The 23,055-nt window shown below is 55.7% G+C and overlaps 2 protein-coding genes across 12 annotated transcripts in view; one reads left to right on the top strand and one right to left on the bottom strand.

Moving 5' to 3' along the window:
- Positions 1-1,611: 1,611 nt before the first annotated feature.
- DYNC2I2 (dynein 2 intermediate chain 2) lies at positions 1,612-15,948 on the top strand. The gene is made up of 9 exons (XM_080670205.1): positions 1,612-1,812; positions 7,542-7,790; positions 12,432-12,541; positions 13,031-13,188; positions 13,733-13,842; positions 14,307-14,474; positions 14,698-14,930; positions 15,221-15,378; positions 15,591-15,948. The coding sequence occupies exons 1-9, from the start codon at positions 1,627-1,629 to the stop codon at positions 15,827-15,829; spliced, it is 1,611 nt and encodes a 536-aa protein (XP_080526331.1). The 5' UTR covers positions 1,612-1,626; the 3' UTR covers positions 15,830-15,948.
- SPTAN1 (spectrin alpha, non-erythrocytic 1) overlaps positions 15,936-23,055 on the bottom strand; it is a 61,703-nt gene continuing 54,583 nt past the window's right edge. For 5 of the 11 annotated variants that reach the window (XM_080670201.1, XM_080670202.1, XM_080670204.1 and 2 more), the window contains 11 exons: positions 22,551-22,627; positions 21,904-22,113; positions 21,242-21,538; positions 20,673-20,785; positions 20,289-20,306; positions 17,911-17,965; positions 17,277-17,473; positions 17,113-17,166; positions 16,886-17,032; positions 16,654-16,801; positions 15,936-16,407 (listed from right to left, as the gene is read on the bottom strand). In XM_080670201.1, the coding sequence (XP_080526327.1) occupies positions 16,282-16,407; positions 16,654-16,801; positions 16,886-17,032; positions 17,113-17,166; positions 17,277-17,473; positions 17,911-17,965; positions 20,289-20,306; positions 20,673-20,785; positions 21,242-21,538; positions 21,904-22,113; positions 22,551-22,627 (1,442 nt within the window). In that variant the 3' untranslated portion in view covers positions 15,936-16,281. Of the gene's footprint in view, positions 16,408-16,653; positions 16,802-16,885; positions 17,033-17,112; positions 17,167-17,276; positions 17,474-17,910; positions 17,966-19,088; positions 19,152-20,288; positions 20,307-20,653; positions 20,786-21,241; positions 21,539-21,903; positions 22,114-22,550; positions 22,628-23,055 lie in introns of all 11 variants that reach the window. The other 6 variants (XM_080670197.1, XM_080670200.1, XM_080670196.1 and 3 more) reach the window with 3 other exon arrangements.

Raw genomic sequence — 23,055 nt, 5'->3', positions numbered from 1 at the left:
CTAAAAGCCCAGCCTCAAAACCAGGTCCCAGTCCCGCTCTCCCTCCAGGGGCAGCTGGGTTCCTTTCCCCTCTCCCACAGGCGAGCATCTCCTAAGCAATCCCAGGAGGCTCACAACCGGGGCAGCAAAGGACAGCGGCAGTTCCCCCAGCGCAAGTCCCCTGAACCTGTCCCCAAGGCCCCCTTCTCTCTGACTTCTCAGTGAGTCAACGCAGCCCAGCTGAGGCCCATTTTCCCACCTAGTCCCTCTCGTTATCCCAGGCCCTTCCTTGTTTCACTGTTCCCAGCTTTAATCAACGTCCTATAACTAAAATGCACCTGGACTCAGGTTGTGAAATTTTTCCTGCACGAAGCCAAGAACCCACACACTACGGTCTGGCCCCAGGCAGACCCACCAAGGGCCCCTTTCCAGTAACAGTAGGAAGAAATTTCCATAGCATCTCGTTCTCTGCATTCCTGCTTATCTTAATTGGTCCTCAAGGCCTTGGCTAAAACAGGGCTCTGATGAGGACTTCGCCATGGTGTGCACAGGGGCCCCTAACAGGGCAGGGTTTCATCCCTGAGAGTTCGGGGGTAGCAGGAAAGTGGCCCAGGGACCTGGCGGGGAGGGTCGTGCCAAGAGGCTCAGGTCAGGGCTTTGGGGCCGAGCAGCCCTGTGTGGGGTCTTGGGCAGATGTATATGGGCTTTACTGGGTGACCTGGGCCGTGACTCTGACCATCAACACGCTCATGTGGCATAAAACACTTGCTTCTTCCTAGCGTTGTTTTGAGGCTTTAATAAGAGCAACACACATAAAGGTTTAGGCTCTTTGCCTGACACATAGTACGCAGTCTTTTTTAAAAAATAACTTTTATTTTTCCATTGATTTTTAGAGAGAGTGGAGGGGAGAGACGAGAGGAGAGAGAGAAACATTGATTGGTTGCCTCAAGCCTGCAACCGAGCTACGTGCCCTTACCCGGAATCGAACCCCAAACCCTTCAGTCCCTGGGCCAAGGCTCTATCCACTGAACCAAACCGGCTGGGGCAATAACTGGGTCTTTACTTTCGATTTAACAAGGCTTTTTCTGTAGGCAACCTCATTTGGGCCTTCCAACTATCCAATCCCTCTGGCTCCGCATATGGATATTTTAAACGATCATTCTATTGGGGCAGAAACTGGAGATGATCAGAGGTAGAGCCCTTGAGTTGGGGGTGGCCGTCAACTGGAGCAGCGCGGACCTGGCTCTGCTGGGAGGCCCAGGCTGCCCTGCTGCTCCAGGGCCTGCAGGTCTTAGAACTCGCCAGCCTCCCGGGGCCGCAGCCTCCCGCGCTCGCCCCGGCGCCCGGCCGCTCAGCGCCATCTTTGAGCCTGGCGCGGGCGGCTCACTTTCGCACTTCCCTCCCCACGGAAGAAGCCGCGCATGCCTCAAGCGTGCTAATTCGGGGGATGGTGTATCTAAAACTGGTCATGCTTGTAAGCACTGGCTAAAAAGAATATTGATCTCTTTTTTTCTGGGTCTTGAAGGAAGCGTTTTGACCAATTCAAAGATGGCGCCGATAGCCTCACTGCCCCAGTCTTCCGCTCTGGAGGTGCGGGGGCGAAGGTCGTGCTGGAGTGCGCCGGCGCGAGAGGGCGGAGCCGTCTCCATGGCAACCCGCGCGCAGCCCAGGCAGCTCTGTCTGGCGGGAAGCGGGCGTGCTGTGGCGCTGGCGACAGGCGGGGCTGCGAGCGCGGAGGGGCCCGGGCGGCCCGGGCCGCTGCGGGACGAGACCCTGGGCGTGGTGTCCGTGCCGTCCCAGTGGAGGGGCGTCCAGGGCATCCGCGGGGAGACGGTGAGGGCGCGGGCCCGACGCGGCCCTCGGGGCGACGCGGGCGGCAGGGTGAGGGCCGCGCGAGGCCGCCGGGCCAGGTTCTGGCGTCCCACCGTTTTCTTTTTATATTTTAATATATACAGGAACTGACCTTTGGGATATTTTCGTCTCAGTTTCCTCAGTTTTTGAACAGCAACCTAAAGGCGTTGTTGTTTTTTTAAAGAAACCTCTAACAGCCCTAAGTTTGGAAGGATTTTGTGTGAACTGCAGTTTTTCAGCATTTCAAATTCTCTTTCGTTTTAAAAAATGCCCAGACTGCATCGTCAGCGCTAGATAAGCCGGTTCTTGCGGTTTAATCAAAAGCACACAAAAAGAGGAGCTTTGGTGAGCTGAGGGGCAGCGCTCGGGGTGCCGGTCTCCCGAGGGGTCTGCGTGCGGACTGGGCACCTGCGGTGCCGAGCGCTCGGCGCTGGGCTTCCTCCCGGAGCCACGTGGGCGGTTGTTTGCGGGGGAGAGAAAACAAACCCCGTATAAGTAAATTGTGCAGCGTGTTCGGTGCCATGGGCACGATAAATAGAAGGATGGTTTGGGCCCTGGCTCGGTGGCTCGGTTGGAGCGTCTCCCGTACACCAGAAAGGGGGCGGGTTCGGTCCGGGAGGAACCGGTCCGGGCGCGTTTGGGAGGCAGCCGATCGATGTCTGTCTGTCTGTCCGTCCCTCCCTTCCTTCCTGCCTCCCTTGCTTTTTCTAAAATAAAATAAAATAAGCCCTGGCCGGTTTTGCTCAGTGGATAGAGTATCGGCCTGCGGACTGAAGGGTCCCGGGTTAGATATCGGTCAAGGGTAGGAACCTTGGTTTCGGGCTCGAGCCCCAGTAGGGGGCGTGCAGGAGGCAGCTGGTCAGTGATTCTCTCTCATCGTTGATGTTTCAGTCTCTCCCTCTCCCTCCCTCTCTGAAATTGATACAAATATGTTAAAAAGGATAGAATGTTTTAAAACTTTTTTTTTTTTTTTAAAGGATGGGTTGGGGAGTGAGAGGGTGAGTTGCAGAGTGGGCCTCACTGAGAGGGTGACATTGAAACAGACTGGAGTGAGAGTTAGCCACGGGGATGTCTAAGGTAGAAGGGTCCAGGCAGAGCAAACTGCAGATGCAAAGCCCGTGGGGTCAGAGCAAATCTGAGGAGGCAGGTGGGGCTGGAGAGGACGGAGGGACAGGGAGAATGGTCCCAGGGGAGATCAGGCAGGTAAGCAGAGGCAGGTCAAGCTGGGTGATACGGGTTTCCCAGGAGAGAAAATTGATGTTGAGTTTGCTACCCAGGTGGCGGCAGAGCTCAGGTCCTCACCAACACTTCTTGCCTTAGGCCAGGGGTGGGGAACCTTTTTTCTGCCAAGGGCCATTTGGATGTTTATAACATCATTCATGGGCCATACAGAATTATCAGCTTAAAAATTATCAGCTATATTTGATCAAACGTTTAATAACTCGCCCCGATAATGCCTCCCTCGGGCCGATGGTGTGCAGGTCTCAAGCCAGGCTTCAGCGCACTGCCACTTGGCCATGCTGCGTCGGAACCATTCTGGTTAAAAGTAAAGGCAGTGGATGTTTAATTATGTCCTTATCACAGGTACATGTGTAACTCACTGGCTTTTAAAGAAGCACTTGACCTCTTGCTTGCTGAAGATTCCGATTTTAGAAGACTCCAGGTTGGGAACACTGATTCAGCCTTTTGTTGTTGTTTTTTAAAGAATGTGATTGAAGCTTGTTGATTTTGTTGTCGATAGTTTTAACCTGTAGAAAGAACTGATTCTAGGCTTTTTAAAAAATATATATTTTATTGATTTTTTTTACAGAGAGGAAGGGAGTGGGATAGAGAGTTAGAAACATCGATGAACTGCCTCTTGCACACCTCCTACTGGAGATGTGCCCGTAACCAAGGTACATGCCCTTGACCGGAATTGAACCTGGGACCCTTGAGTCCACAGGCCGACGCTCTATCCACTGAGCCAAACCAGTCAGGCTGATTCTAGGCTTTTATTTGTGAGTGTGGTTCACTTGAATCAGCCTCCTATCTTACTGAAGGAGATTTTTAAAAAATACATATTTTTTATTGATTTCAGAGAGGAAGGGAGAGGGAGAGATAGAAACATCAAGGATGAGAGAGAATCATCGATTGGCTGCCTCCTGCACGCCCCATACTGGGGATTGAGCCCGCAACCCAGGCATGCACCCTGACTGGAATTGAACTATGACCTCCTGGCTCAGAGGTCCACGGGCAACCACTGAGCCACACCAGCTGGGCATTACCACAATTTTTTTTGTTTTTGTTGATGCTCCAACCAACTGAGCCAGGATTTTAGACTGGGAGAGAACACCAAGACTGGAAGACAATTTAGTGTGACAGGTCAGACTGCTCTGGGTTCAAGGGTATGTTTCCATTGATTTTAGATAGAGTGGAAAGGAAGGGGGGAGGGGAGGAGGGAGGCACAGGCAGAGAGAGAAGCATCAATGTGAGAGATACAGTGATTGGTTGCCTTCCCAGTGCTCCCCGTTCCATGCCCTTGACTGGGAATGGAACCCATGACCCTTTGGTGCACAGGGTGACGCTCTAACCCAGCCGTGGGCAAACTATGGCCCGCGGGCCGGATCCGGCTGTTCTATCCGGTTCTCTTGGTCTCCCCTGCGCTCCTTTACTTTGAATTTATATTAGTTCACACAAACACTCCATCCATGCTTTTGTTCCGGCCCTCCGGTCCAGTTTAAGAACCCATTGTGGCCCTCGAGTCAAAAAGTTTGCCCACCCCTGCCTAACCACTGAGAAACACTGGCCAGGGTGTTACCACAGTTTTTAAAAAAAGAAAGAAAAATGCGCCCTACATTTAGAATTGGGCTTCAGAAAGGTAATTCTGTTGGGAAGTAGGATGGATTAAATCAGTGGTAGTCAAATTTTGCTGGGAGCTTTAATATTTAGAATGACCTGGGAGCTTTAATAAAACCAGAGTCGCAGGTCAAACCACTTGCCAATTAAGCCAGAATCGCTGAAGGGTAGGCCCCAGGCATTCATTTTCCAGTCTCCAGGTCATTCCAGTGTCAGCCAAGTTTGAGAAACAGCAGAGGGCCCTAGCTGGTGTGGCTCAGTGGATAGAGTGTCGGCCTGCAGACTGAAGGGTCCTGGATTCAATTCCTGTCAAGAGCACATGCCGGGGGTTGCAGGCTCAATCCCCAGTAGGGGGCGTGCAGGAGGCAGCCAATCAATGATTATCATTGATGTTTCTTCCTCTCTGAAATCATATTTTTGAAAAAGAAAAAAAAAAGGAACAGAGGGATGGTTAGGCGCCCTCTGTCTCAGGCAGCTGGGCTGGTCACTGAAGACTCACAACTCCCTCCACCTGAATAGCACTGGGCTTTCAAGCTGGATCAGCAATCTCGTTGCATCCCACAGGAAGTGTTCTAACAAGACCCATTTGGCAGAAGAAATCACATGAGCGCCCAAGCCCAAGCCCCTAGCCAGTGGTCGGCAAACTGCGGCTCGCGAGCCACATGCGGCTCTTCGGCCCCTTGAGTGTGGCTCTTCCACAAAATACCACGGCCTGGGCGAGTCTATTTTGAAGAAGTGGCGTTAGAAGAAGTTTAAGTTTAAAAAATTTGGCTCTCAAAAGAAATTTCAATTGTTGTACTGTTGATATTTGGCTCTGTTGACGAATGAGTTTGCCGACCACTGCCCTAAACTCTGTACAACTGGTTCTCAAACGGAAGTCCAGGATCTGGCCCTCCGTGCAGATTAAGATAGGAATTCCTCAGTGTGCACGCTCCCTGGGTGGACTCCCCCAGTTCTGTGGCTTCAAGTTATATCTGGTCGGCTGCATTCCAGAATCTCGTGTCTGTGACCTCTCTGGATGTGTGAAAGGCATCTCCGTCTAAAGGCGGTCCCACAGAACTGCTTCCCTGTTCTCTTCTAGAATTCACCCTCACATTCCCCTGGGTCTCAAAGCAGGGTCACCTGTCCCTCTGCTGCTCCCCCACTTGTCCCTGAGCAGCCAGAGAGGCCCAGCCGGTGCCATGTCCTGGCCCTGCTGGTGGCTTTCACCTAGAGGGAAACTCTAACTGTCCCGGTTCTCAGATTCCTTGCCCACATGCCCCCTTCCCTCACTCCCCAGGCGCGGGCACCGGACATCTGCTGATAGGTTTTGCTCTGATCTCGTGCGCTCCCCTCCCCTCCCCCCCGCCTCATCTGAAACCTTTTCCTGCCGCTCTCCACTTGGCTGGCTCCTTGTCCTTCACACCTCAGCTCAAATGCCATCTTCCCGAGAGGCTACTTTGCCACCCGGCCCTGGAGCCTCCCTGGCTATGCCTTCTCCCCCACGCTCCGCTGCATTCAGCAACATGGGCTTTTGAGGGGTTCTGTTTGTTTACTTGTCTGCACCCAAGCCCCTGTACGTCACTCAGGTGCACGAATCTTGCACTTTTCTTTCCTGCTATGTGCATGGTACCCACACAGTGCCTGGCAAGGTGATGCTTAGTAAATGTATGTGTGTGCATATATGTGTATGTGCATATACACATGTGCATACATAGTATAAGTGAACTTGTACTATGTGCCAAATACCATGAAAGTGCTGGACACATCAAGACAGAGCAGACAGTGTTCTTATGCCGGAGGAACTCAAGTTTAATGAGAGATGGACAAGCAGAGAGTTGAATAGAATGTGAGGGGAACATGGAGATGGGCTGAGTGTGCGCCATGTTCTACCAGGAGCTGCCCTGTGTGGTCCTGGCTTCCAACCTCCCAGCTCCCTAACTCTGGTCTGGAGCCTGGCCCTGCCCTGTGGATGCAGGAGCCTGATGAGTGACCACGCGAGGAGAGTCTCGTAGATGACAATGATCTCGGGGCTGTAGGACCCCTCTTTTGGTAAGGATTGGTCATGACTGTGAGAAAGGCCTTGATCTGATGTCTGTCGCCGTGCCCAGCTCAACAAGGGACTAGGAACTTGAGACAGATGGCGGGGTGGAGAAAAGGACAGCTGGGGAGTAACCTGCCTTCAACAGTAACTCATCACAGACACGTGTTTCCTTTGGTCACGGGGATGGGGTGGGGGGTACCTTGGGAGGTACCCCACTAGAGAGGGCTGCCTGCTAAGTGGGGAGAAGCTGGGGTGTTCTGCTGGTGGCCAGAGGTTCTAATGTGTGTGAAGTCAGCCACTGTTGGCTCTAAGATTCCACCAGGTGCTCAATGTGGATGAGATGCTGTAGGAACTTGTTTATGTCAGTTATGATAAAATTGGGTTCCTTACACATCATTTGTTTAAAGTTGTTACATGACTCACAGCTGTCACTGTCTTCAAAAGGGCACTCTGGAAACCACCAAAAAGTGTCTGTCACCTAAAGTCCTAGGGCAGGCTCTTACTGGGTCATGTGGGCCCTCTGAACCAATCACAGTGGCTGGCGGGGGAGGGGGGGGGGCTGAGGACCCAGTGCTCTAATTGGCTAGAGGTCATGACTGTCTTCAAGGTCATGTGTACCCCTCCCCACCTCAGTGAAGTATAGGAGGTCGGAGGGGTCATCTCCACCCACACCACGCTGGTTGGGTACCCCCTGAGAAAGATGAGTTACAGGAGGAAAACAATTAATTGAGGACCATTAGCCTGAGGGTAAGAGCCACAGGGAAGGTGAGTTTTCAGCAGAGCCGGGGGAGTGCCCTGGGCAGGTGATGCCGGCAGTAAGCTGGCTGGTGACTGGGGTTTTGATCTTCTCCAGAAAAGTTGCCAGACGGTCAGCATTGCCACTGCCGAGGCGTCTGCTCAGACCCGGAAGCATGCAGATGCCCAGGTACAGACCGAGCCCCCCGTGCCGGTGGGCGCGCTGCCTGGGTCCCGGCACGACGGCCCCGGGCTCGCAGCCTTTCTTCGGAGAGTGGAGGCCATGGTCATCCGAGAGCTGAACAAGAATCGGCAGAGCCACGCGTTCGATGGCTTCGAGGTGAACTGGACCGAGCCGCAGCAGACGGTAGGAACCGGAGGGCCTGGGATGCCCCCTCTGCCTCCGGTCAAGCTGCAGTCTCGTTTTAAGTCGGTCTTTTGTTCCACCCAAATAATAATACCAGTCACGGTGACAGCCGTCGCCGAGTCCTCTGCCCGGTGCTGCGCGCTGCTTTGTAAGTCAGTGGTCCTCTCTGCTGTCCTTGAAGTGGGTGCCATCGTTATCTCCATTTCACGTCGGGGAAAATGGAGACTCAGTGTGGCAGTAACTTGTCCAGAATAGCTAGTGAGCAGCAGGGGCAGGGTTTGACCCTGGGCGGTCCCAGTCCGCATCTTACTCTCTCCACCACTCGGCTGTCTCCCCGGGCACTGCAGCGAGGGCTTTCTCTGTGCCATCCCGTTTACTCCTTGGGACGAGTATGAGAGCTGTTAGGATCCTGTAGAAAAGGCTCAGAGAGGCTAAGTGGCTTGTCCAAGGTCACACAGCTATATCCAGCTGAGCTGGGATTTTTTTTTTTTTTAATATATTTTATTGATATTTTACAGAGAGGAAGGGAGAGGGATAGAGAGCTAGAAACATCGATGAGAGAGAAACATCGATCAGCTGCCTCCTGCACACCCCCCACTGGGGTTGTGCCCGCAACCAAGGTACATGCCCTTGACCGGAATCGAACCTGGGACCCTTCAGTCCACAGGCCGACGCTCTATCCACTGAGCCAAACCGGTTTCGGCTGAGCTGGGATTGGAGTGTTGGTGTGTCTGGTTTCACCACTGTGCTCTAGTGACTTCAGCTTCTCCAAGTCTCTTTGCTCTCCAGGCCCAGCTCAGAGCCGTCACTGTAAACTCAGCTAGACAGAGCGCCTGGGCTTTGAGGTCAGGGAGCCTCTGAAAGAATGAAGCGCTCTTGGCTGTTGCTTCACACTGGCTGGCTCTCACTCTCCCCAGCTTGTTGCCTATGGACACACTGCTCACTCAGTGCTAAGTACCCCAATCTGCAGAGCCATTTGTGTTCTGGTTCACACTTAAACAATGTTTTTATTGCCCTAACCCGTTTGGCTCAGTGGATAGAGCGTCGGCCTGCGGACTCAAGGGTCCCAGGTTCGATTCCGGTCAAGGGCATGTACCTTGGTTGCGGGCACATACCCAGTAGGGGGTGTGCAGGAGGCAGCTGATCGATGTTTCTTTCTCATTGATGTTTCTAACTCTCTCTCCCTCTCTCTTCCTCTCTGTAAAAAATCAATAAAATATATATTAAAAACAAACAAAAAAACACAATGTTTTTATTGATTTGAAGGGAGAGAGAGAGAGAGAAACATCGATGTAAGAGAGAAGCATTGGTTGCCTCCCTTACACACCCCAACCAGGGATCAAACCCGAAACCTGGGTATGTGCCCTGACAGGAATTGAACTGGCAACCTTTTGGAGCATGGGACGACATTTAATCAACTGAGCCACACTGGCCAGGGCAACACTTATTTAAAAAAAAAAATTTTTTTTTAATTGATTTCAGAGAGGAAGGGAGAGGGAGAGATAGAAACATCAATGATGAGAGAGAATGATCCGTTGCCTCCTGCATGCCCCCTGCTGGGGATCAAGCCTGCAACCTGGGCCTGTGCCCTCGACCAGAATCGAACCTGGGACCTTTCAGTCCGTAGGCCGACGCTCTATCCACTGAGCCAAACCAGCGAGGGCACACACTTCTTTTTTTTAATGTAATGTTTTCTTCCTTTAGAAACTGAGATGAGTAGTTATATATTCAGAGGTCTTCAGCCCTTTTCTCGCCCTCTCCTCCGTCTTCCCTTCGTCTGTTTCCGGTGATATACAGCTGCCTTGTTCCCATCAAATCACCAGGGGGGATGGTAGTTTATGTGAGAGAAATCCCGAAAATCGCTCTGAAAAGCAGTTGCCAAGGCCGAACCAAAGTGCGGAGTCGTTGTGTCTTTTTAAGCAGGCACAGAAGCATGCAATGAACGTCAAAATGTCAGCGTGTCCTCTCTCTGCCCCCTCGGCATTGGTTACGCCCGTTCTACAGTTGCATTCAGAAAGGTTAAGCTTTGGTTCTTTATTATTAGGGCTTTTCCACATTTCTGTGGATTCATTTGGTCCATGTGTGTATTATTTTACCCTCTTTTTAGAAATACCTATTTTTAAAAATTGATTTGAGAGAAAGAGACAGAGAGAGAGATTGAGATTGTTGTTGTATTCATTTATACATTCATTGGTGGATCCTTTTATGTGCCCTGACCAGGGATCAAAGCCACAACCTTAGTGTATTGTGATGATGCTCTAACTAACTGAGCTACCGGCCGGGGCCTCTATTATTATTATTATTATTATTATTATTATTCTCCTCCCCCTCCTCCTCCTCCTCCTCCTCCTCCTCCTCCTCCTCCTCCTCCTCCTCCTCCTCCTCCTCCCCCCCCTCCTCCTCCCGCCCCCGCCCAAGGATATTTTTCCCTTTGTTTTTCAGAGAGAGTAGAAAGGAGGGAGTGAGGGAGGGGGAGAGAGAGAGAGAGAAACATCGATGTGAGAGAGAGACATCAACTGGTTGCCTCCCACACTCACCCCAACCTGGCTGGGGATGGAACCTGCAATCCAGGTTCGTGCCCTTGGCTGGGAATCAAACCCTAGACCCTTCAGGCTAATGCTCTGACCAATGAGCAACACCGGCCAGGGCTGGTTGTGACCTTTCTTACTTACCAGAGCTCTCCACGTCAGTTCCTATAAAGGTGCCCCATCTTCCCAGCAGTTACATCGTATCCCGCTGCACAGACACACTGTCCTCCTCTAGCTGAGTCCCAGCTGGTGGGCCTCCAGGCAGCAACTTTGCTTCTAGAAATGTATCCTCCTCCCACAGGAAACAGGCGGGAGGCTGGGCAGGACCCTTTGTTCGAGTGGCCATGTGGTGTGCAGCCCCAGACAGCCCCAAAGTTTCTAGCTGACCCCGAACGTCAGGTAGAGGAGTGTTTGCAAATTTTGCTGTTATATAACAGAACTACAGTGAATCCCTTACTTTTTCTTCTTTTGCATCAGTTTCTAGTTATTCCCCATCGAGTGGAATTACTTTTTTTGGCCGATGTGCGGTTTTCTGTCTGCTGTTGTCAGGGGTTGGCCTTGACACCACTGTCCTTGGCATTGCTGAAGTAGCCCCGGGAAGGCTGAGATGCCGCTCATAATTTCAAAATTCTATAAACAATGGGACAACATTGCCAAAACTTAGAAACCAGAGATAAGGAAGCAATCCCTGATGGACCTCCCATTGATCTCTTTGCTGTGGCATTTCCTTCCCCTTGTTTCCCGTATGTGTGTTGCTGCCAGCTGAGTCCCTGTGACCAATCTTAGGGTCTTTTCTGGTCAGAAGCAAAGCCTATTCTATGTTGGCAAACACATACCCCATATTGAAGTATAAAGCAGCCCTATTATCCCCTAATTTCCTCCCTTCATAGTATCGTTTTATGTTGTAAACTAGTGGCCCGGTGCACGAAATTTGTGCACAGCGGGGCGGGGGTGTGTGCCTCAGCCCAGCCTGCACCCTCTCTAATCTGGGACAACTCTCACAATCTGGGACTGCTGGCTCCTAACCACTCACCTGCCTGCTGGCCTGCTCGCCCCCAACTGCCCCACCCCACCCGTCAGCCTGCTTGCCCCCAACTGCCCCCCGCCGCCAGCCTGCTCGCCCCCCAACTGCCTCCCCTGCTGGCCTGATCGCCCCTAACCGCCTCTGCCTCGGCCCTGCCTCCATGGCTTTGTCCGGAAGGACGTCAGAGGTCTCCTGGAAGGTCTCCCAGTCTAATTAGCATATTACCCTTTTATTAGTATAGATTGCACAGTCATTGTAATTATCACGTTATGATAAATAATAATGTATATATAATAGTTCCCCCTTATCCATGGGGGATATGTTCCAAGACCCCCAGTGGATGCATGAAACTGTAGATAGTACCGAACCCTATACAGTAGGTCCTGGAATAATGTTTTATTCAGGTCATTTCATTATAATGTTGGTAAGATGCTTAGGAACTTACCTCTTGTTTATATCAGTTAGCCTCTGAGAAAACTCGGTTCATTATACATGGTTTCACTTAAAGTTGCAGAACCTGTTGGGACGTTAGGTTAGGTTACTGTATGTACAACGTTTTTTTCTATATATGCACACTAATGACTAAGTTTAGTATATAAATAGGCACAGTAAGGGGTGAACAACAACAGTAATAAACTAGGACAATTATAATAATATACTGTAATAAAAGTTATGTGAACGGGGCTTTATTAAGTAAAAGAAGGATTACTGGAACACAGTGCTGTGATGTAGCGACAGTGGATCTGATAATGGAGACCGCTACCGAGGGCCTAACCAGCGGGAGAGTGCCCAGAGGGGGCGTGCTGGACAGAGGGATGGCTGGAAATTGTGTGAGAACAGATGTGAGAACAGGGTCCAGCTCTAATCCCGGGCCTGGTCTTCCCACGGCCCTCCCTGCCCCTGGACTTCTGGAAGCGTTCTTGAGGGGAGATGTCAGGATGAAGGCTCCACGTTTTCCTCCAGAGCCGCATGGTGGACGCAGATAGCTCCGGGGCGTTGGGAGGCCCCAGTCTGCTTTTTGTTAGGTGGGGTCGAGGCCGCTGCTGGGTGGCTTTTGGGCTCAGGGTTGGGATGGTCTGTCTCTTGCAGGTGACCTGCCTGCACACCCTGGGCTATCCCCCAGCCCAAGGGCAGGGTCTGCATGTGACCAGTGTCTCCTGGAACAGCACGGGCTCTGTGGTGGCCTGTGCCTATGGCCGGTGAGTGGCTGCAGGGGCAGGTGTGGGGCAGTGGGAGGCCTCAGGCCCTCATCTGAATCTGTTGTCCTGTCTGCACAGGGTTGGCCTGTGAAGGGTCGGCCCAGAGCTTGGTCATTCTGGGACTTTCTTCTCAAGGCTGCCCGGGCAGTGGGTGGTGATGGCGGGAGGGGCTTTGAGCCCAGACTCATAGTGCCCACTGGTCAGTACTGGGCAGTGAGCCCTGGGCCTGCCTCGCCTTCTCCATGAGCAGTTTCCTGATGTGTGAGGGTCCCCCCCCAACCATTGTGTGGGCCCATTCTTGGTTCCTGGGGACCATTTTCCAGAGAAAGTCATGCCCTCGGGGTGCCATGAAGAAGCCTGTGCCACTTTACTAAATACAACAGGTATGATGGGGACACAGGCCCATCTGTGGGTAGTGGGGGTGGAGGGTGGGTCAGGATGAAGCCCCGGGCCGAGGGGCAGAGCCAGCTCGGGCATGTCCCCGTGCAGCCTGGATGACGGGGACTGGAGCACGCTGAAGTCCTTCGTGTGTGCCTGGAACCTGGACCGGCGAGGCCTGAACCCCCGGCAGCCGTCAGCAGTGGTGGAGGTGCCCAGTGCTGTTATGTGCCTGGCCTTCCACCCCACACAGCCATCTCATATTGCAGGTGAGTTGCTCAGCCTGCCCCGGGTTTGCTTTCCACCTGCAGAGGGTGGCAAAGGGGGGCTCTCCAGGGGGCCCTCGGTCCCTGGGCACAGTCAGGGCAGAGCTGCTGAGAGGCAGAGACCACAGGTGGCCCTGTGCTCAGGTGAGAATGCTGAGTGGGCCTGTGCCGGGCGTGGAGCTTGGAGGAAGAGGAGACGTGTCCTTAGTTGAGTCTTGAGGGGGTGTGGGCCATGCAGAGGTGCAGCTTGGCCAGGACAAGAGCAGGCACCTCGGGAGCTGCCATTGGTGGTAGGAGCCAATGGTGATAGGGAGAGGGACTCACTGTGCTGGGCAGGGGAGCTCAGCCTGGCAGTGGGAGGAGCGTCCTGGGGGAAGCACAGCAGGACAGGGAGGCCTGCTGGGGGATCGGACTTTTCCTCCTCTGGATGGTTTTCAGGGAAGTGGCTCTACATCCTGGCTCAGCGGGCAGGAGGGCAGGTGCTTGGCCAGGAAGCTGGGCTGCTGGGCATGGGTCAGCTCCTGTCCCGGCCTGCTTGGTCCCACAGGGGGGCTCTACAGTGGCGAGGTGCTGGTGTGGGACATGAGCCGTCCCGAGGACCCATTGCTCTGGCGCACAGGCCTGACGGACGACACACACACAGACCCTGTGTACCAGGTCAGAGCGGCGGGTTTTGGGTGTGCCAGGGAGGCACCTTCTCCTCTCTGAGCTGGGCCTTGCTGTTGTGGGCCTGCTTCTTGGGGCAGAGCAGGAGAGAGGGTGCCCACTTGGCACAGTCATGGAGGAAGGTCACCAGGGGTTGGCAGTTGGACAGCTGCCTTCAGCATTCTTGGAGCTCCCAGGACATGAGTCACCCCCACGCCCCTCAGGAGCCACTCCCAGGGCCATTCCCAGCCTCCAGCTGTCCTGGCTTTCTGCTGGGACAGGGCGGGACCTTGGAACCCTCCATGCCTGCCCCTGCTGGCGGACTCCCAGGCCTAAGCCTTAGGATTCCTTTTCTTTTCCGGAAGAGAAGGGGAGGGGCACGGGGGACATCTGGTCTTGCCCCATGGGAGGTGGGGGGTTAGGCCAGGCAGCAGGCATCCCTTTCTCAACCTTGTCCCCACACCCTGTTGTCCCAGGTGGTTTGGCTTCCTGAGCCCCGCTACAGCCACCGCTTCCGAGTGCTGAGTGTGGCCACTGACGGGAAGGTGCTGCTCTGGCAGGCGGCCGGGCCGGGCCAGCTGCAGCTCACGGAGGGCTTTGCCCTGGTTGTGCAGCAGCTGCCGCGGAACACCAAGTTGAAGAAGGTACAAGGCCGCTAACCCCAGAGATGGCCCCGAAGGCAGCTCCGGCCTGTGGGACCTCCGAGGAGTGAGCCTTGGGTAGCTGGGGCGGGGGCACTGGCAGCAGTGCCACCAGCTGAGCCAGGACTTGCTGCATAAGCTCTGTAGGCCACAGCGTCAGGACATGCCTGGGCTCCTTTGGGACACTAACCAGCTTCCCTGCACTCTGCTGTCCCTTTCTCCGCAGCCTCACCGCGGGGAGACCGAGGTAGGAACCACGGCGGTGGCTTTCTCCAGCTTTGACCCCAGCCTTTTTGTTCTGGGCACGGAAGGCGGCTTCCCGCTCAAGTGCTCCCTGGCAGTGGAAGAGGTGGCTCTCACGCGGATGCCCAGCTCTGTGACCCTGCGCGCCCCGGCACAGTTCACCTTCTCCCCCCATGGTGGTCCTGTCTACTCCGTGAGCTGTTCCCCCTTCCACAGGTAGGGAAGGCCCGGCCAGGGGGTCGTCCTCCACCTGCCACAGGGCCGCGGGCACAGGGAGGGCGAGGGAGCCCCACTAGGCCTCACCATGTAACTGCTCAAAGGACCTGCAGTCTGGTCTGGGCCCCCAGAACTCTGGTGGTTGGCCCTCTTACTGAGGACCCCAGGTTGGGGGTCCGGGGAGGCTTTCCAGGAGCCTGAGAGCCTAGAAGTCTGGCAGGAAGGCCCAGCCGTACTGGATACCCAGCACTCATCCGCCCGCCTGGCTTTCTGCCCCACCTCCCATCCAGGAACCTCTTCCTGAGTGCGGGGACCGATGGCCACGTCCACCTGTACTCCATGCTGCAGGCCCAGCCGCTGACCTCCCTGCAGCTGTCCCACAAGTACCTGTTTGCTGTGCGCTGGTCCCCAGTGCGTCCCTTGGTGTTTGCAGCAGCTTCTGGTGAAGGTAGGCAGTGGGACACCGGGTTGGATCCAGTTACGTGCCCTGGGATTCTGGGCCGAGGATAGGCTGCACTGGGTGTGCCTTCCCTCGTGTGGGAAGGAGCTGAATCGGGCAGCATTCTTATTTGGAACTGTGGCCTCTGGAGTTTCTCTTCCCAAGTGACAGCGAACTTGGAAGAGGTCAGACTTCTCACCCCACAATCTCTCTCCACGAAGGCGATGTGCAGCTGTTTGATCTCCAGAAAAGCTCCCAGAAGCCCACCGTTTCAATCAAGCAAACCCAGGATGAAAGCCCTGTCTACTGTCTTGAATTCAATTGCCAGCAAACTCAGCTCCTGGCTGCCGGCGATGCCAAGGGCACCGTGAAGGTATGGCAGCTGAGCACCGAGTTCACTGAACAAGGGCCCTCAGAAACAGAGGACTTGGAGCAGCTGGCAGCGGAGGTGGCCACCTGAGAACGACGCTGTGGCCCAGTGTCCTCACTCAGCACAGAGGGTGAGGCTGCATCTGTGCTGAGCTTTGTATTTCTGATGGGAGCTAAATGAAGACAGGCAACAGTTTTGGGGAGAGTTGTCATTTATTTGTCTTTTACATGAAAACTTGGGTGGAGGGAGGGAGAACAAGAGGGAAGCCAGCCAGATGCCTAGATTTTTCTGGAGTCGGAATGGGGCAACTGGCTTCAAAGGAATCTGGGTCCCCCTGCAACCTGGCGACTGCGACTGGACCAGCAGCAGTCCATCGAAGCACCATTTTCTACTAAGTTTCATCCCAAGCTAAGCAGGTTGAAGGTTACATGGAAAGTAACACTGTCTAGAATATTTTTCTTAAGAGCACAGCGATGAGTTGACATGCAGCAAGGCGGCAGCAGGGCAAGCAGCATGGGCCAGGCTAACCTAGGAGCAGAGGATCAATTCACGAAGAGCGAGCGGGTAAATTCGACGTAGTCAAAAGCCGTGGGGAGCTCACGGCCCTTGCCATCCACGTAGGGCTTCATGTGGGAGACGCAGTAGTCTGCTTGTTCCCGAGTCAGGTTCTGCAAGGGAAGATGGTACCCGTGAGCCACACGGAGTCGGGGTTGGATGGACTTCAAAAACGTTAATGCCCGGAGTCCAAAGCCCTTTCTAGGAACCGATAGGGAACTTGGGCCTGGACTGAGATTCATGTACATGGGCATGAAACACCTGCATGGGGGGGGGGGGGCTCCAAGGTGGGGGTCTGTTACTGTAGACTCAGCTCTGCCCCTAACCCCCCTCCCCAGGGCAGGAGCAGAGGCCCAGACCTGGTACAGCTCCTCCTTGGTCACGTAAGGCTTTCCCTCGGAGCTCAGGGCGCGGAAGGCGCTCTCGATCTCCTCACTGGACTTGACGTTCTCTGTCTCACGGCTGATCATGAAAGCCATGTATTCTTGAAGGGAGACATGGCCGTCCCTGGGGGGGTGTGGGGGAGGCAAGTGCAGTGAGCAGGAGGGAGTAGTGGGGCAGAGCCAATTCCACTACTTCTCTGAGGCTCACCTGTTTGGATCCACAGTGTCTAGAATCGCCTCGAACTCGGGGTCGGGTTCCCCTTCCTCCACCATGGGCAGATCGTAACCCAGGGAGCGCAGGCAGGATTTGAACTCCTGGTGGTTCAGGCGGCCAGATTTGTCCTTGTCAAAGTGTCTGCAGCACAAAGCCCAGGGCAGCTCAGCACACGGGCCCTGCTGAGCCCCTGCCCCACCCCAGGGTGCAGGTGTACTCACTTAAACATCATGCTGAACTCTTTGAGGGCCTCCTCAGTCACCCCTGTTGTGTTCCTGGAAGAAAGAATGGAATTCGGGATCGTCCCCCACCAGCAGTAGTGTGACTGCGGACACTGGGTGCCCGTGGTCGGGTCAGACTTCTGCCCCCAGCCCAGCACGGGTACCTGGCCTGGATCTGCTGCTCCAGGTTATGCTGCATGCGCATGCCCAGCTGGTCGAGCTGGTCCCACTGCTGGGCCAGGCCCACCGTGCTGTGCTCCGTGTACTTGTTGTCCAGGATCAGGGCTTCCTCCATGGCCGCCCCCAGGTCCTCAATCTTCTTCAGCTGGCTTCTCATGGCTCGAATCTCCTGGTGCTTGCGCTGCAGGGGGGGAGGGGGGGTGGAGATGTATGGGATAGGGGTTCTCACCTTGGTCACCAAGCCCAAGAGCTGGCTAATGGCCCTGGCCCACCCAGTCTGAGACCAGCAGGGCTGTGTACAATGGGAAAGGTGGGTGGGGAGGAGGGGTAGAGTCCAGCAGCCTCAGGAGAGGGAAAGACTTCCGCGCGAGAGCCACAAAGCAGTGGGCAGACCTGCCTGGGAAACTATGCTAAGGACCAGAGGAGCCTGTTCCTCTTCAAGCAGGGCTCCAGGCAGCAATCCTCAGACTTCCTTCAAACTGATGGGACCCAGGCTACTGTAAGCCAAGGGGAAGACAGGTGCCCACCAGCCCACCTTGTGCCTGACTGAACCGGGCAGCCTGCTGGGGTGGGTGGGTGAAGGGTCTCAGCCGAGCCAGGAGCCCTTGGGGCACTTACTTTGGTAGCTTCCAGCTGGGATTCAAGGGTCCCGGATTCTTCCACCATGCAGGACCTGGACACGGAAGCACAGTGAGGCGAGGGGCCTGAGCGAGCTCTAAGGACTACCTTTAGATAAAACGGCCTGCAGCCTCCAGTTCGTTTTATTAAGGAAACAACCTATCTGCTATCGGCTATCCCTTCCTAGGCGGCCCTGAGAGCAGGCAGGCACTGTTTCTCCTGTTTCAGAGGTGGGAAGCTGCCGCTCGATGTGGCAAGCCCCCTGCCCAAGGCCAACTGGTGGGCCCCAGCCAGCCTGCTCCCAGGATAGGACCCTTCCTTTCAGGCCCAGCCCCACTGTGATGTGGCGATGGACCCAAGTGAGGACCCAGGAACAGACTTTAAAGGAGCAGAGATGGGCTGCAGGCCTGACTGACAGCGCACCCCCTCTGCAGTCAGAGAGAGACACCCCATAAACCTGCCACTGACAGGCGGGGAAACCTTAGGGAGGAGGGGAGCCACGTTCAAGGGGAGGTGCTGTCAGATGACCCTCAGACACGGAAACTGGGTGCTAAGAGATCATGACTAGACATAGATTTTACAACATTTCTAATTCTGCCCAAAGGAGGGAGGTGGCTGTGACTAAGCCCCAGACTCAGGACCCAGGACTGGGAACACAGGCTCCTTCAGGGATGGAGGCCCCTTCAGCCGAGCTCTGAAGAGCAGGGGCTGTGGGAGCCTCCATCTTCCCGTAACAGTGCGAGGTCACAGAAGGCTACCAGTGAACGAAGACGACAATCAGGCCGGGGTCACGTGCAGAGACAAGTCACACTGTGTGTCCTTAGTGGGATTTTAGCCCAGCCTCCCCCATACCCACATTTAACCCAACCTACCCTTTAACACCCAGGGAGCCAGGGTTAGCTCTTACATCTCCCAAGGTCAAAGTGTCTAGCAAGGCAAGGCACCAGGCTTCCTCCTACCCCAGCAGATCAGACTCAGTCATGCCATGTCCCCCAGGGCAAAGCACCCCCCAGGACCTGGGGATGGGAGGCTGGGTGCTGGTGCAGGGGGAGGAGGACAGGCCCCTCTGTCCCAAGCGGCCGAGGGCAGTGGGTTAGTCAGAAAGCGGAGCCGCCTGGGAAGTCGAGTGCATTGGTAAAACCACAGTGAGGTAAGAAGAGAAATAAGAGGAGAAAAACCTTCCAGACAGATCATCCCCAACTTCATATTGATAGACACGAATGACCCGACGATATGCTATGCTATTTAAAGAAAAGAAACCAAGTGAATACACCAAAAGAAGGGGAGGCGAGAGCAATACCGAGACAGACACACGCCACAGGCCCAAGCGGGCAGTGCACAGGCAGGGCAACCTGGAGCCCAGGCAGGGACCTGGTGGAGGGAGCGGAGGGCCGGGCCAGGGGGACAGGCACCTCGGGGGAGTGCACATGGGCTGGGCGAGACTGGGCAGGGCTGGGAGGAGCCACACGGTAAGGGGAGCACAGCACCTTACGGAGACAAGACCAGGACCAGCAGACACAGCCACGGGGCCCGGGAGGAAAGCAGACACCAGGGTTGCTCACGAGCTCAAGCTTGAAACTGCTCTCTAAGTGCTGAGTGCTGACCCTTCCGCCCTCAGCACGTGGGGACAGATCCCTGGGCACGTCTCCCACTGCTCCTCTCCCCTGTGCAGAGCCTTGGGAGTGCGGGTGTAAAACACGGTGCTACCACCAACCCTGGCCTTGACAGTGGCCTGGGAGAGAATGCAAAGGCCACCGACCTAGCCGGAAGCCAAGGCCTGGGAAGAGGTCCTATTGGGACCGGGCGGGTTGGCCCTGCTCCTCCTCGACTCCTCCCAAACCGTCAGGATCACTCAGGATCACTCAGGATCACAGGGCACTTTTGCCTTCCATTAGGGTAAATGACACCTGTCCCCCCACCCCAGGAAAACGGATTGCTGGGGAGGGATCAGTACCCAGCTAGGGACTTCCTAAGCACGGGCATCCTGCTCTATGCCCACGGCCTACCTAAGGACTAAATACATCCCACTGGACACGTGAGGCAGAAGCACGAACCAGCATGGGGACTCCCAGAGGCTCTGGCCTCCTGGAGTGTCACATTCCTTACCCAAGAGCACTTGCGTTGGAACAGGAAGGTGGGAGTGGCTCCCCTCCCCAGACCGCAGGCTGTTAGGGACAGTGGGCTGTGGGCAGGGCACACACTCCTTGTAAGATGATAGGGGCGGGGCGGGGGAAGTATAGCCTGCCCAGGGCAGGAAGGCGCAGGAAGGCCCACCCTGGGGTCCTCTGAAAGCCAGGCCACAGGGGGACAGAGGGTAGAGGGACAAGAACAGGAGACACCACCACACCACGAGCCCGGAGAAATAAGACAATATTAACCCATCGAGGAGGTATGTTCTGTGCAGACGGGATGCACGCAGTCGCGAGACAAGGTGGTGTCCGAACAGCAGCAATCGGGAGAGGGAGACACGAGAAAGAAAAGAAAACCAACATCAGTGCCCACCCTGCACTCACCCCATACCCCCTGGCACTGAGATGCTGCTCAGGGCTAACCCAGGGCCATGCACTGCCCACCCCCCCACCGCCCCCCATAGGAAAAAGTAACTTGGAGAACACGTTCTAATGCCACCCACCCTCTGGTCCCCACTCCTAACCCTTTCCTCAACGCCCAGCATGCCTTCTGCTTTCATGCAAAGCTTCCCTCGACCCGGAGGCCCGGGTCTTCAGCCCGGGAGCCCCAAGGCCGAGCAGGTGGGGCCGCACCTGGTCTCCTGGATCCACTGGTGGAAGGCGTTGGCGTGCTGCGCAAACTCCTGCCGCAGCTTGTCATTCTCCTCCTGCCGGCGCTGCTCCTTCTGCAGCTCCAGCTCCCTCTCCTAGGGACCAAAGGGAGGCAGGAGCCCCGTCACCCAGCCCCTCTGGCACCGACAGGCCCGGGCTGGCGACGGCTCTGCCCTCGGGAAGGGACCAGCTGGCCTTCACACTGGAAGGAGTAGGAAGCTGTTTTCTGATGCTGAACACAAGAAACTGGCTCTGGAGGCCAGAAAGGCTATGTCACCCTTAACCCAAAGACACAGGAAGAAGTCTGGGAGACACGAGCTCTGAGCACTCAGTAATTCTCTCGCCGCTCGAACCCCTGCCAGGACTCTGGCAAGCTGTGCCGTGGAACTGACAGATGACAGGTAAGGGGTGCTATGCTGACACGGTAACTTCTGATAAACAAACCCCGCTTCCTCCGCCCGAGTCTCATCGCCCTCCTGCTGAAGGGGTTTCTCTGGCGGGGTCCCAGGCCGGCAGCCTGGACAGGAGTGCAGGGAGCAGTGGGAGGGCACCTTGATGATCTTCTGCAGGTTCCTCCAGGTCTCCTCCAGGGCCTCCATGGTGAACCAGGTGTAGGGGTTGGAGGCCACGCGGAAGCTTTTGATCTGGCGGTCGAGCTCGGCCAGCTGGTTGAAGTCGGCCTGGGCTGAGCTGAGGGAGGAGCGGAAGGCGTCGTGGGCCTCTCGCAAGGCCTTGATTTCTTCCAGGGAGTTGCAGCGCACAGGGTCTGTCAGATCCTCCTCCGCATTTTCAAACCAGCTGTTGAAGGCAGAAGCCTTTTTGGCAAAGGTCAGGAAGAGGTCCTCCACCTGAAAGCAGAGGAGCCGGAGTCGGGACAGCCACCAGGCGGGACATCCCGCAGGGCGAGCGGCGGGTGCGGGGGCAGGAAAGGCAGGGAGCTCCCTGGGCACCAGGGTTGAGACGCACGGGGCTGACTTGGCTCCCTTCTCCCACTCTGTCTTCCCTGCCACCCCTCCCCTGGTCTTGGGGAATTCGGCCTGCCCGGCGTTTCTGAATGGCACTCGGAAGAGGCAGGGAGCTCACTGCCTGGTTGAAGCTGACGCCACGCCCTTGTGCAGAACCTCTGTGCCAAACTGACGCAGAGCCTGGCAAGTGGAAGACGGGTCCCCACTGCCTGGCGTTGGGCCGCTGAGCCTGGCCGGCCCACCCTCACCTTGCGGAAGTGACTCTGAGCCTCCAGCAGCTTCTTCTTCCGGGTGGCCGAGTTGGCCAGAAGCTGGCTCCATCGCTTCATGAGGGAGGCGTGCCGGGCCTCGATGGCCTTGGACTGAATGTGCTTTGCGGCCAGCAGCTGATCTTTGAGGGCAGTGATGTTGGCGATGCCCTCCTGCTGGAAGGCCTGCAGGCCGGCGTCAAAGGTTTCCTGGAACAGGAGTCATGAGTCATCTGCAGTGACCACAGTGAGACTTGGACTCTCTGGTGCCTTAGCCAGCCTGTCAGCCTGGAGTCCCCACCTGGTCCTGCCCTGGTCACACCCGCCTCCTCTTCTGCCTGTCCCTCAGACCACGGATTCTGACAGCAGCCTCTTCCCCCGCCCCCTCGCCCCGCAGGCACTGAGGTCAGACACCGCGTGTAAGCCCAGTGCGTGCTGCGCGCACACCGTTAGCACCCGTCAGGCCACCGCACACGCCTAGTGCGGCAGCTCCCGAGGACCAGGACTGAATCTTGTTACTGCCGAGTCCCTAAGGGCCAACGTAGCGGAGTCAAATGTCTCAAAACGAAAGATGCCGGCCATCATTTATCTGCCAGGAAATACTATTTGAGTGATTCTCGGTCAATCATCCAGGGGCCACCACTGACCTGTTTGGTAAGGAGAGTTTGGACAGAAGACAGGTCTCGGCCATAGTCGTCTGTCTTCAAGCTGTTCTCCTTTTCACCTAGAAAACCAAGCAGGGAATACACCTCTCCTCCTCGGTTTAAATGTCAGCTTTACCAACAGCTGTCTGAGCCGCATTACCTGCCTGCTCCCGCACCCCAGACCCCGTTCTCCATTTGCGTCATGAAGAGTAGGTTCAATTGCTACTTAAATGGTAACAACCACTAAGGCCACTTGGTCCCCAAACCAGGCTGCTTCCTGCTCTCGGGGAGGCTGATCACACCCTGGACCCAGCAGCGAGGGGCAGTGCCGATGCCGCCCGGTGCCGGTCACTGCTTCTTTCCCACGCCAAGGGCCCGTGTGTGTGAGAACCTGCGTGTGGCCCAGTGCTGGACACTGAGGCCCTGGGACTCTGGGTGAGGACACTGGCTCCTTCTGCTGCCACCAGGGTGTGCCCTGGTGGCGGGCTCTTGCCCACATGTGATCAGC

This window comes from Plecotus auritus (assembly GCF_963455305.1).
Source record: "Plecotus auritus genome assembly, chromosome: 5".
Classification (NCBI taxonomy): Eukaryota; Metazoa; Chordata; class Mammalia; order Chiroptera; family Vespertilionidae; genus Plecotus; species Plecotus auritus.
The sequence above is the reverse complement of the archived record's forward strand: the minus strand, read 5'-3'. Positions and strand labels throughout refer to the sequence as shown.